The sequence below is a fragment of the Echiichthys vipera genome (genome assembly GCF_963691815.1).
Source record: "Echiichthys vipera genome assembly, chromosome: 14".
NCBI classification, from domain to species: Eukaryota; Metazoa; Chordata; class Actinopteri; order Perciformes; family Trachinidae; genus Echiichthys; species Echiichthys vipera.
The window spans coordinates 26,115,531-26,130,089 of record NC_139839.1 but is presented as its reverse complement, the minus strand read 5'-3'; the positions used below and the strand labels follow the sequence as shown (position 1 = coordinate 26,130,089).

Here is a 14,559-nt window from a genome sequence, read left to right as displayed (position 1 = left end):
GTCACAGGCTGGGGAGTAAAGTGATACCATGCCACAAAGTGCCATCTTGCGCCTTCCCTGGTGCCACGCCGAGCCCCCTGGCAGCTCCTGCAGGATTCTGTGCCTGTGGCCTTATCTCCGGCCCCATTGGTGCCATACAGAGGGACTGGCAGGAGCTGGCACTGGCTTGGCTTTGGCACTGGCCACTGTTTGTTTCATATAACCTCTCTCTCTCTCTCTCTCTTTCTCTCTGGAGGCAATGCTCCAAAAGTGTGATTGTCGGTTTGTGTGGTTGTGCAGGCAGACGCACGTAAAAAACACACACTTGTGTTTTTTTCTCTACCACTACGGGTTAGAGATTCCTGTCTGTCAGAACAACTGCTGTGCACCAAGGAGCACATCATTAGGAGAGAAAGTGTCAGAGAGCTTGACATGAAGAAAAGCAGATGAACTCATCATCTTCGTGGTAGAGTTGTTTTTTCAATAGTGATGCCAGGATTAGAAATGCATCAGAATTCTTTTTTATTTTAGGAGGGAAAAATTCACCAATTACCAATATAAATGTATTAAGTAAATTAGACTCAATAATGAATAAAACATAAAATAAATAGCTAAATAGTATTAGTCAATTGCTTAACAATTGCATGAATAACAATATAAAACGATATGACACCATTTCTAAATCACCCCAAACATTGTTTTCTGCATTATATGTTCTGAAAAAAAGGTTTTCATATCAGTGCATAGCTGAAAACATATACAGCAACAGTTATAGATACCAATATGTCTGAGATGGGCCGATACCCTCTGATAATATCAGCTCACCCATACATCGTTCTGCTTCTAGTAACATCACTGAGCCTTGTTTGAGATTTTGTCCCTGCTGACCTACAAGGCAACTTCAACTCTCGTGTAACCAACAACTCACAACTTTTTTGGAACTCAGAAGGAGAGCTCAAACTAGCACAATGCACAGAGACAGTAACACATCTGGGATATTCATGGGGAGTGGGAACTTTCTAGGATTTGAATCTCCTCTTCTCCTTTGCTCCTTTTCAGAACCGGCTTAGTGAAAAGTGATTCACCACACCTCCGCCTATTCTACCTGCTCCGCTTCCATACATGGCTTATATGACATGTCCTGCAGCTGATACCTAAGCAGAGACAGAGCAAGATGAAAGGCAATTCTTCAGGCTGCTGTTAGGAAAGGTGACGGACACACTGCACAGATCGCAGCAGTTTATTGACAATGATTCATAGGCTGATTTGCTGTGCAGAGGAAATTCAGCTTGATTATTAAGTTAGGGGCTGGGGCCTTTCCGGAAAATATGATGCCTGGCCGTAAGGTGCTCGATGGGAGTCTAGAGTTTCACACATTTTTACTTGAATGGAGTTCCTTTCAGCTGGTTTGTGTTAGTGCAATGAGAAAATTCCTGAGATGGTTTCTGTTTTAAAGAGTAAATGTTTCAATCTCCACTGGTGTTTCTGCAAAAGCCGCTTACAGCATGTTATTAAAGGTGGAGTCTGCCATTCTGGAGAAAGACTGTTGACATTTGAAGACCCACAGAAATACACCCCAACCATCAGTGCTCCTTCAGAACGTCAGCATGTGCCAGATTCCTTCCTCTCTTTTAACGAGAATTGAACATTTCTGGATTTAATTTCCAAATATTTGGTAGGTCATTCAATTCTATTCATGAAATGTTAGGCTAAGCATGAATCGGGAAGAGGCCAGCCAGCTCTGTGCGTTCTGGCATCATGCACCACTGTAGACTGTGTTTATCTTCATTAATCACCTAATACTGACACCATGCTGCTACAGTGTAAGCACACAGACCTCTACCCAATTCAGACTGCTCAGCCAGACATTTCTCTGTTCCTGGCTGAGATGGACAGCACGGCGCCGCAGTGTTTCAGTGGCATTAATAAATTAGCAGCTATAGGGGACTTCCGCTTCTGCTCAGAACACGGTTCATGTCCGCCTGTATGCACTTTTTAAAGCCCGGCCTTGTTGAAACAGAGCAGCTAATGTTGTAGCAGAGCAACAAGTTAGCTCTCTGCTTCACACCCAACCCCAGCGTGAGGAGAGGAGAGAAAAGCGACTGTAAATGACAGCAAAACACAGTAATGACTAACACTGAGCTGAAACACTGTGCTGCAACATGTGTCTTATGTTTTAATTAAAAGGCATTATTTTTTAAGGATTCGGTTATTCTACAGTTTAAAAAAAGAAGGGATTATCAAAATGCCAAAATGAGTCGAAAATTAGGTCCAGCCCTACAAATGACCAAAGCAAACACTTCGATGTCCGTTCTAGTCTCATTCTATTTCTGTGGTTGGGGGACTCCGAGCCACTTTGTTTGCCAGGGCTGTGTTTTTCAATGCAAACAGAACCGACAGTAAGCAGATTGTGAGGAGATGTAATGTATTAGATTAGAATTAACCTTTATTACCTTTTCATTTTGTGTGACACGACTGTAAATATCTACTTAAGAATCAGTAGTTGAACCATTTGCTCCATACTAGATTTCATTCAGCAGCACCTGATTTGTAGTCCATTTTGAAAACACGTTATATTCAGACAATGACACATACCTGGATGCAGCAATAAACTAGTCCTCTATTGCATTATGTTTATATTCATACATTCTTTAGATTACCTGCTGCTGCTTTCAAAAACAAGTTACTCAGTTGGCCCTTTCTGCATTTCATTGAAGTGCCACTGATCACAAGCAGAACTGTTATGCAGAGAAGAATAAATCACGAGGTGTCTGTTGGAAACCCATCTGACTGAGTTTGTTGTATTTTAAGAAACGAACATCTGCTAGAAAGAAGCTGCCAACCAACAGTGGCCTTTCCTCCCTGCAAGTCCTTTTTTTTTTTTTTGCCTGTCCACTGGCGACAACTGTTATCTCTTTGCAGGAGCTAGCTGTCATCCATCTACATTAACAGGCCTGGTCAAGACACGACAGAGCCCAGGCTCTCTGGAGCGGGCGGAGATACAATGCAATACCGTTGGCCAGAGAGGGGGATGAGGGTGGGGCTGGGGCTGGCTGTCAGTGGAGGGGGTCTCGGGGTGCAAGCTGCCAGGAGATCTGACACCAGGGTCAGGGGTGGTGACTTAGTTAACTCAGCCGAGTGATTGTGCGCACGCACACACGCACACACACGCACACGCCTGAATAGCAAAAGAAGAAAGACTTACTTGCCACCTCCAGCGATGCATTGCGACTGACTGCCTCGCCCAGGTAGTTGCGCGCCACACACACATAGACGCCTTCGTCTGGTTTGCTCCGCCTCCCGTGTACAATTCGCAGGAAGAAGAGGGAGCCGCTGGGTAAGAGCATCCGGTGGGATCGAGGGTCCTCTCGATCCGTCTCGACGCGCTCCCCATCTTTGTACCATTCCACCATTGGAGTCGGCCGTCCCTCTGCCTTACAGTTGAGGGTGGCCGGCTCACCCTTAGACACGATCAGATCGGAGGGGTGTTCTACGATGCGGGGAGGAGCATCCTCTAACCTGGGTCGGGATGCTGGACATAAAACAACAGAGAGAAAGGGTTAGGTGTAAGCAACAGGACTGACATTTGGAGTATAACAAAAGCAACATTCGGTGTATTAAAGAACACTGTCAGTGAGAGTTGCACTACTGTAGTAAGAGTCAGGAGTATAAAAAACCCAGAACATTAAAATCCTCCTTTTTTTACATTCTGCTCACTGCACACAAGAAGCCAGCTCTCCAGACCTCTGGAGTTTGGCGTGTGAACAACTTCAGAAAAAAAAAAAACACCGCTTTTTTACAGAAAACATGGATGTGTGAAGCAAGCATGTAATGTCATTACTCGACGGTTTCAAAATATAAATCAAGAGGACGTGTGCAATTATATGCTCTAAATTCTGCATCTATCAGACCCGAACCAATTTCTCCGGGAGTGGAGGAGAGGCAGGGGAGAAGTAAGCTCATGTGAAAGTGAAATATTCAGATAAAAATATACAACCAACTCCAATTTTATGAAAATACTTTCATTTGAGTATTTAAGTGTTTTATTTATTAGAATCATTTGCAAAGCTGTGTGTGGTGCAAGTTTCTGTAAAATGACTTATCAATCAGTGCATTCACATGCTCATCAATAACCCGAAAATGGTCTTTCCCCGGTTAAGGGAATAATCACATTATTGAGGTTCACCACGTATACATGAGAGGGGGTTGAATGGGAAAATGATGGGACATCCTCCGGTACAGTAGGTGGCGCTCTGCCAAAATACATCTGGACAGAATACGGCTTTATTTTCTGGTTCACCTTTGTCTTAATCACAAGCGTGGGGAAAATGGACAGAATTACGGCAGAAACGGGTCTTCTTGGTAGTGATGTTTCTTGCCATGGCAAAGTCCCTCCCCCCTTATATTAAAGGAAACGCTCTACTGTTGTTTTTCACATTGTTTTCATCACCGTTGCTTCCTGGTTTATTCTATTTCCGGTTCAGAAACCACTGCTGCGGAGTGGGGAGGATAACTTATAACTCCCCAGCACATGCACAGACCAAAAACCTGATATTACTCCGGGCAAAATGTTTAAATGCAAGAGAACTCAAGTTACTGAAGGAGTTATCTAGGTCTGTGAACCGGGTATGAGAATTTTACCCGGGGTGCAGTGTTTACATTGTGTTTGAGAAACCTGAGTCAGCCCTTAACCCGAATATAATCAGGTTTTAGACTGCATGTAAACGCACTGAATGTAAATGTTTCTGGTCAGTGTTCTAAGGGTGTGCAAACTCTCTAGCTTTCTTCTCAAAAGTGTGATTGAAAGAAATGAAGACGGACAGAAGCAGGCAGAGGCGAGGCAATTCCCACAAGTTTTTCTCTGCCCTTTTCCCTTCTATCTTTCCTCTTCCTCCTCCAGTCTGAATGACAGTGTGTTCATGGTACAATTATGTATGAAAAGCAATAACACAAAATCAAGCACCATGAGGCACAAGGGAAATTTTCCCCCAGAGAGTATATGAAAGAATGACAAGAGGAGGTGCGTTTTGCCAGTTTCCCTCAGAATAACCAGGTATTGTTCCAATGATGATAGTTGCAGCATTCGTGACTTTGCACAGAGCATTTCTATGCTGTTTTTAAACTCAAACCATTTTTCACTGTCCGGGAGGATAGTTGAGCGCGCCCTGATGAGTTTATGGTCTCCATCACTGGTTTCAGAGCGCGCTCACACTATCCTCCCGGACCGAGACCCGGACTTTAGGGTACTTGTCCCCCCTCCCTCTCCCCCCCGCGCCCCAGCCCCGTTTGTACTCACACTACCAGGGCCTCGGCCAATACTTCTTGCTGTCCATACGCCTTCAAGCCGTAACACGTCACACGCATTGATCGCGTGTGTGTGGCTTTGTTTACAAATCTTTCCACAGACAGTTTTTGTGCGTCTTGTCGACTGTTTTTGAATATTTTCATCCGACCAAATCTGCAGTAAACACTCCACCTCCGCATCACACTAAGATGAACCTTTCACCGCCATTGTTGTTGTTGTTAAATGTCCGCGCATGGTCCGTCCTTCTATTTACATGTCCGAACAGGCGGACATAACGCTACTGCCGTAGGGCTCGTGCTCGTGCGCGTACACGTGCGCACGCTCGTGCTCGTACATGTGCAAACGGCTCCGCTAAAGCCCACCTATTTCAAGCGGGCCGTGGCGGCCCAGCTGGCCCCAGTTGAGCGCAGAGCGGGTGCGCTCACACTACTTAAAGGTACTAGACTTTAGCTGAAAAACCGGTTTTGGCCGCGGCCAAAAGGATAATGTGATCACGCCCTTAAGGGAATACATAAAGTGAGAAATTTAGGCTCATTTTCTCATTGATATTTACAAACAGACTTCTTTTTGCAACCAGTTGAGTCATCCCCTTCTGAACATTAGAAAGATTGTAGGTTTAAGGCACTTGCACAGTGGCTTCACCTTTCTATTTTCTATTATTATACAATCTATGCTCACGACTCAGTTTGTAAAGTTTGTGTCCTATATCATCTGCCCCTGTCAATCCTTCACGGTGCTAAAAAACTGTATTATTTCCTGCCTCCTGCATGCTCTACCCACACGACAGCCCTCGTATAAATCAAACAGAGCCATTGCTGATGTACCTACAGCACAGGTACAAACCATTGGAAACAATGAAATCAGTTCCAACATGAGATTGTAATGGTTCTGCCCACAGATGCCTGGATGAGAAGGAGAACAAAGGTTTAGACTTTCCTGATAAGAAAAGTAAATAGTCCTGCCCTCGAAATGAAAGTCCTCAAAAAGTTTAGGGGAATAAGAACTAAAAAACAAGAACTAAAGTTCTTGTTACAGATATACTGAATATAGAGTACCACCTGATGACTCTCAATGTAATCACATTCACAAAGATGGAGAAAAATCTGAATAGGAGAAAATGGTACAGAGGCTTTGAAGCTGCTAGTCAGAATCAAATTGCAGCAGTTTATGTCTGACGCCGACTTCCAAGCATACACCAAAATGGAATCAGATATACCATTTAGGGTTATATTCCACTGTCAGTAATGGGAAAAAAACACTACAACATCATATCTGTGTCTCTTCTTTCTTAAACCAGAAACTGACAGGAGCTTGTCTTTAGTTTTTAGATTGCATAAGTTGAATGGCAGGTGAGGCAAACAACAGTTTCAAAACTAGTATATAAATGTAATCAAAGTGTCTGAAATTGATACGATCATGAACTGGGGTCATATTAAGGTGTCAAATGTAGACATGTGTGTTCACTATGGATTCACCATGTTTCTAGCAAGCCCCCATCACAGCGACCTGGTTGATCCAATCAGGAAGTGCCAAAAACTGCAGAGTGTTTTCATAATAGAGCAGTTTCTCATTGACCCCCATGTTAAACAGGCCATTTTCACAGCATCATTAAACCTATTTAAGGCCTGGGACAAAAAAACATTCTAGTCTGTATGTTTAGGTCATATCTCCATGACAACACTGAGGGGGGTGAATCTTTTTGTACAAGCCTAGTTTTTATTTTATTGGTGTTTAAAGTTTATGAACAATTCGGGGCGTGGCCTCTTGAGTGACAGCTAGCCTCTGGCCCTCACTTCTCCTCGGAGGTAAACGTCAGTCAGATGGACGTATCTCTCTCCCCCCAACGTCACATACATGCCCTTTTTTGGTAAGAGGAAATGAGGCGGAATCAAAGTCTGACAAAATGGCGACTCCCATTGGCAAGTACGACTGGATCAAGTTGAGAGAATGGACCCCGATGGAGAGGCTACGTCCAATTTTTTATACAGTCTATGGTCTCTAGTTACCATACTAAATTGATTCTATCACAGCTGTAGTTGTATCACCATTGATGTTATTTTGACATTCAATACTGAACTGTAGAAATATATTCAATATTCATCTATGCCATTCCAAAGAATACAGTATATACTTGATTAATACAATATATACTTGCAGCACTCATGTTGAGGATAGTATAATTGTATATATTCAGAATTGCAGTGCAGTCCTTGTCTTAAGTTGTAAAACTGTCTTTTGATTTTATTACTTTGATTGCCTTTGTGTTCTTTTGTGATTCTTGTGCAATTTGGCTGCCCTAACAGTGCAATTTTTATATTAGAATTAATAATTAATACTCCGTATACATAATATATATCATAAAATAAGGATGAAAAGATTGTGGAATCATCAGATCTGTTCATTAGGATGCAAAGACAAATAATGGTTATGCTATGTCATGTTGATGGTGGCTGAGTCTTCATGGAAGGGAAATAAACTGCCGATCAGGAGACACCAGGCTTTCTCCCTTAGTGCCTTCTTTGGAAGATCCATTGAAGTTGAATGTTATCTCTACCAAATACTCATCGGTGTGATTTTATGTGGCATTCTGTAAGGCTGGACAACCAGATGATGTGAATACTTCATAAAAAATGAATACATTAAAATCTGTATTTTTTACATGGTGGCTATGATGCAGAATAATAACAGACAACAGCCATTATTTCAACAGCCTTTCCTCCCTCAAGGTCTCTGAGCGGTAGAAAGAGCCAGCTCCACTAATAGCTTTAAGTTTGCATATGTATCGTGGCTGAGTCTGTCTGGAGAGTTTGGTGGAGGAGGGGTGGGGGTATGTCTGTGGTTAGAGCTCAGCAGGACAGAACCTTTAAGAGCCCACTCATAAATTTTACAGTCCGAGCTGGTTGGAACAAGCCATGTGGAAATGTAAAGTGAAGGTTTTTGAAGAGAAGGAGACCACCATGTTGACTGAGTTAAACATCATCAAGAGAATGTCCAAGTGGCAAGCACCGCCCACCGGCTCTTAAAGATGATATGCCTATCATCCAAAGACATTTAGACTTGATGAAACAATCTCTCAGCTACGGTCTATTTTCACTCTTTCTCTGGGTTGTCATAAGGTGCATTTCCATTATGGTTCAATACCCGGAATGAGGCAGGTCTATCTCGCCTCGCATTCGAGTCGCTCGAGTGGCCGTTTGATCGGCCGTTAGTTTACCCTGTTAGAGAGCAGGCCCTTTTTTGTCCCCTGAGAGAAGCCTGCAGCCCATTGGTGCAAGCCTGTCTGTCACTAACACACACTTTCACAGTAACCGGAATTTAAGGTGGTGTGCTTTCTTTCATGGTTCTTGTACATGAGTTAACGTTGTGAATCATATGGGCCACCTTAAAGGTTGAATACCCTCTAGTGTCTCAAGATCAAAAAATTATTCCAGCAGTCAGGTTGCCAGGTTTGTTGCCGAGTCTGTCAAGCAATCAGTTTGCGCCAAATTTTGACTAATCAATTATTTGGACAACAGTATTTAACGTTAGCCAGTCTTTAACTGGAAGTCTTTCTGTGAGTGCTGTGTAATCCATTAGCTCTCAACTCAGAATGATTGTTGTTTCTGTAGAAACAACAGACAACCCTGGCAACCAGCAACGACCAACGCTATTGGCTGCTACATTGGAAACAGAACGTGACAGTAAGTCATTGTCAAACTAAGAAAATGTTTAAAATATTAATTCGGACTCAATATTTTTTTTACATGGAAAAGCAAAACTTTCATACTGTAACCCTCAAAACGCCCCGTGGGTGTATTATTATTATTATTATTTTAAATATATCTTTTAATAAAGATTCTACATACCTTTAAATGTTAGAATGATAACAAACTTTTTTAAGCTTTCATCGTAGTTCTTGAACGACATACATTTTAATAATGGTCAGATCTTGAAGTGCTCATAAAACTGTCTGAATATCAACCACATTATTCAAACTGCAACTATTCTGTATTTCTCACTTGGAGACAGAGAGACACCGCTCTGTTGTATCACTGATCAGCTGATCACCGTGCGGCAGAAACCCACTCAGAGTGATACGTCACCTCTGGTTTCGGTGAGTGAGAGGACTTTTGAGAGGGCCTGAAACTTTCCCAGCGGCTACATTTTACCCCAACGGAAACGCTCCTATACACAGCTCATCTTGGGGAAATGAAAGAAAGAAAATGCAGAGACTGCATCCAGGATGATTTTCCAAGGATGATGAGAGGTCTTCTGAATAAACTGATCTCACTGTAATGATAGGGATCTGCACGAGCTTGTTTTGTGTAGCTGCAGGCTGTGTATCAGTATGACAGTACAATTACACAGATCTGCATGTTGATAGAGACCGACTGTGGTTCCACATGACTCAAGGACATTTGAATTTCTAAGCTGGGTAGTTTTCACAAGCCAAACGGCTCACGGTGAGTGTAGACGTATGTTACAGATAAGGGCAGACTGGAAAAGATGAACTTAAAAATTGGGTAAAATGGACAGCTGGAGTCTGGAGAGTACGACTGCTTGTCTCGAGAAGGGTATCTAGTAGGAAAGTCTGGACCCTCTGAGGACCTATTAGCCTCTTCCTGTGGTGTACTGCAGCAGGATGGCAGCAACTCTCAAAGCTACACATGAGCTAATGAAACCACAGAGAGGCTGAGTCCAGTCTGAGAGAGACAGTGTTTGACAAGAATGGTGTGTGGAGAAAACATGAATAATTGTGTGTTGAATAACCATGCTAAAAGAGAAGTGTCCCTCGTACATGTGACAGCTGTCAGTCTTCAGTGGTAGTGGAAATGTCTTCATAACTTGCCTTTGGAGGAGCAAACTTTCATTTTTGACAATGCAAATTGACAGACGGATGACAAATTAAAGTTAAAACCTGCATGCATGTGTCCAAAAACATAGGGATTGCTTCATACAGAGCACCATGGCTCAGTGAATACTTTGATGAATATGAAATTGATATGGGTGCACTGATCAGTAGAACATCTGCAAATGAGATGGCATTCACCGATGGCAGTGGGGTTTTATTTTTCATTTTTGAAAAGTGACCGTGGAGACTGTACACATATGAAGCATGAATACTGTGTGTAGGTGGTGCACGCAGAGAAAGGGAGAAAATCCCCACAGACAGCGCCCCAAGCTAAAGGGATAACTATCAAGGTGTATCAGCCCAGAATTTCACAATCAGTGCATCCCCAGAAACTGATATGAATCATACTCTATAGCCTTTACAGTTATCACACCCAGCCCTAATAAACACAGATGGGAGATCCATTCACACTAAAGGCAAACAATGGGCCCTTGCTTCAGCTGGAAATGTGTACAGTATCTCTTAATAATAATATATTCTTGAATTTCTCTTGTAATGTAATTATATGGCTGGTTAATCAGCACTGTTTTTTTTAATTAACTCTACTCAGCAGAAACATCCCCAGCCTTCCTGATTAGTCTAAAACTGACAGACTCAAAATCCAAAAAGCTCACGTGGAGTAATCATTTTTTTCAAACATAGAGACAAAAGCATACACATTGTGAATTACTGTCAAACAGCTTCAAAGTCATTTTAACTGGGGAAAATGGGAGTAGGAGAGAGTGAAGCCTGGGAGGGTGACAGAGAAATAGTATGCAAGACAAAAGTGCACAAAAACAAATGTGGAAAATTGGAGCAAATCAGCCACAGGGAGCACAAACTCCTGCTGCAATGTCCTTTCTATGGAGGATGGCATAGTGCTGAGGTAGAACTTTATCTCATCTAGTACAAGAACAAGTGGCTGATATAAATCAAAAACAGAGGACCACTGCCAAAGATCTAGAGTGGAGTCACCCCTCTCTGCCAACCCCACACCTTTATTTCACATGAACACCAGTGGGCTTTCATCCCTAAGCAGATTTACTTCCTCTGAAAAGGCAGAAAGATAAGAATATCACCCAGTGACTCTCACACACACCACTCCAGTACTCTTGATTGAGGCTACTACCACACAAGCATTTTATCTCTGTATCAGAAATTATCTCTGTCCATATTAGCACGCCTGAACACACATCACGTGACCATTCCTGCACACTGGACATGCGTGTGCACGTCCAGGTAACTATGGAGTAAACCAGAAGAAGATTGAATGTTACTGTGCGGTTGAAAATCATGGATATACAAGTTGCAAATATAGAAAATACTGATACAGCAAAAAGGGCTGTTGCATCAATACCTATGACTGTGAAGGTCAGCTTTAAAAGTCTGAAAGTCCTAAAATAGAAAAAATGTTAAAAATAAATGACTTTTTCTATTCTAAGTGCATTAAAACAGTTACTTTGACTGACAGTGTGATGATAATGCAGCTTCTTCTGTCGTGAAAATAATTCTGCTCCAATTATCCAGAAATAATCCCCTGCTAAGAAGTCACAGGTCAAATGAGTGGCTGTCAACTTGTTTCCAGCATGTGATTAGTGATGTGCTTACTATGCTGCTGTCGACAAAAGGCCCCGACAGGAAATCATTAGAAAGGAAAACTCGGGCAAAAACAGTGAAAGAAAACCTCTTAAGAAAAAGTAGCAAGGTGTGTGCAGAATGTTCTCCTGTGTAGATCTTCTGATTGGGGATAAGGAGAGGTGTGAGAAGTTTATTTCAACACTATTTTACTTGACAGGCTATTTGTTTATACCTGCCTTTTTCTGCACCTCAGCAGCTTTGTATGTAAATATGCACTTCCCCACTTACGCACGATATGACGTTCGGATGATGGCCTGACTCATACAATAAATCTGTGAAGGGTGCTCATTTTGTCTCGTACAAAAAAGGATCAATCTTGAAGTCAACGAAAATCCTCAAGGCAGTTGCATCTCCTCACGCCACCTGTGTCTCAGCCAAAAAGACACCACAAAAGACCACAGCCAACAGTCAACTAGCACGTACGCTCTGCGCCTGCGTGAGAAGACAAAACTGTCTATACCAGCAGGCAGAGGTAGTCTCTAGCCATCATTTAAAAAACCTGATGACTATTTGTACCTGATTTTTGATCTCACAGCCTCTTAATTTTGCTTACTTTTTTCTTCTCATGCAACAATTCACTTAATCTGAACTGCAGATCACAGTGATTTCTCTCACCGATGGGCCCTGCTGCAATTCATTATGCTGAACCAGCTGATAAAACAGCTGACGAGGGCTGACGAGGGCTGATGGGGGCTGAGGAGGGCCGACTAGTGCCAACGGTGCAGGCCACTTCGCAAAAAACTAGGTCCACAGTCGCTGTTGTGTCTCTGATTTCGAATCTACTTACAAACTGCTGCAGGTGCATCATGTCCCCACTAGGGCTGTGTATCAAATTTCGATACTTTTTTGGCACCGACCGAGATGTCACCATAGCATCACGTGTCGGAAAATGTCTTGACGTTCAGTGCAAAATTTGGATAACTAACGGGTTAATCTCATCAGCGTCAGTGAGCCAATAAGCGTGCAGCATGCCGAATGTGCAAAGATCCAAAAGTCCTGGTGATTGACCGGGTCGAGGCCTCCAGGAAAAACACTAGGTTACACGTGGGTGAGCCCTGTCTATGGGGACGTAACTTGTTGTGTTTTGAGAGATTGTCATTGCACGGTAACAGTCTGTCCCCAATCCAGTGCAGTATGTCCAAAAGATCAACAGATAAAGTGTGGCATCAGGCACCATGCAGTATTTGCAACAAGGTAATAAGTACCAAAACCGGCTACACTACACATTTTTTTTTTTTTATAACTTAAATTTTTATTGATTTTTCACATTTATATACACAAAAACAATACAACAAACAGGTTGCAAGTAAACATAACAATAATAAAACTAACAGGCTGTCTGGAGATATCACTATTCAGTCCACTTATCTATTCGGCATTCGTTGGTGTCATGTCTCATATAGCTACACTACAAATTTAATGAAGCGCTTGACCGTACACGGAATAAATGTCCGCCTGCAATAAGACGACTGTGTCCTCCTCAAGGACTACCAGAGAAAGTGGGAAACCGGGACTTCCACGGGTAAGTTAATGCAAACATTAAAATACGGCTAACTTTTAGCGGTAGGCTACATGCTTGCTTTAGGCCACTTAAACTACCATTCAACAGGCAATCCTTTCACACTGGCAGAAAAGGGAAGACTAAAGAAAAGCAAGATGAGTGCTACAGGACAGTGACAAATGTTACTGTCAAAGGTCTGCTGTCTTTTTCAACTTTGTAGGCTCCATGGTGGACGTATGTTGATAAAATGTAAAAAGTGCAGAGGAGCTGAAAAATTAATCTTGAGGCTATTTTACCATAATGTGTAATGTCATCTTATTAATGGGATTTCATCAAATTGGTATTGAAAAAAGTATCATTCAGGAGCCGGTATCAAAGACAAGGTATCGATATGGGTATCGATATCCAAAAACTTTTGAACGACACCCAGCCCTAGTCCCTAGCCCCCCCAGAGCCAAGCCTCTCATTTCAGAGGGTGTGTGTTTTATCACACATAGGATCAAAATATTCTGTTCACTACAGCCCTGCAGGGAAAAGAACATAAAACATGGATGGCACTTCAGCCCCATCACGTCTTCCCCCCCAGACAGGGTGAGAAATGCCTTTCATTTCTGCTTGAAGGACTTGAAGATAAATCAGAGTACTGCAGTATATCACAAGCCTGTGCTCCTTATCACTCTGTGGTGAGTTGTGGTAAAAAGAAATATTAAGCCATGCTCTGGCTTAGCAACTAAAATTAAGGCTAAGCTGAGCTAACCCTCACACTGCAATCAAGATAACCACCCTCCCACCCAAATCTACTCAAAAAAGACACAGCTGTTAATGGTCTTTTTAAGCTGAACTTCCAGTACAATAACCTGACACTGGTGAGCAGAATGAGCTTTATAATCTTTAAAGGAGGGACAGAGGAGAGGGGGTAAGGGTGTAAGATGGCCATCTAGGACAATTCAACAACTCCCCTATTCCCATCTCTCCCTCATCTGCATTTCTTTTTAGCAAGCTGGCTTCCGTCCTACAGAATTTGTTGTGTTACTGCTTTGTGGCCTCCTTCTCTTGATTTCCACCAAAGCCATAGGAATTCATTTGCAAATGTGCATTCAAAGTTAAATTGGTGGCAGTGAGGGAGGCAGGCCGGGATGCTTTCTCTGCAGCCTCCTACTCTTTGACCCTGTGGGGACAACAAAATGAGGCCCTTGCATGAGAATACAAAGTGGCAGCCATAAAGAGACAACCTTCTTAATTGAGCCTGTGTTGATGCTAAGCATC

The 14,559-nt window shown here is 42.6% G+C and overlaps 1 protein-coding gene across 1 annotated transcript in view; it reads right to left on the bottom strand.

Annotated features, from left to right (window-relative positions):
* The window catches only part of robo3 (roundabout, axon guidance receptor, homolog 3), a gene marked incomplete at its 5' end in the record, with an annotated part of 198,885 nt that overhangs the window by 84,646 nt on the left and 99,680 nt on the right, over window positions 1-14,559 (bottom strand). The window contains one exon of the mRNA XM_083926692.1: window positions 3,185-3,511. Within this exon, the coding sequence (XP_083782818.1) occupies window positions 3,185-3,511 (327 nt within the window). The remainder of the gene's footprint in view (window positions 1-3,184; window positions 3,512-14,559) is intronic.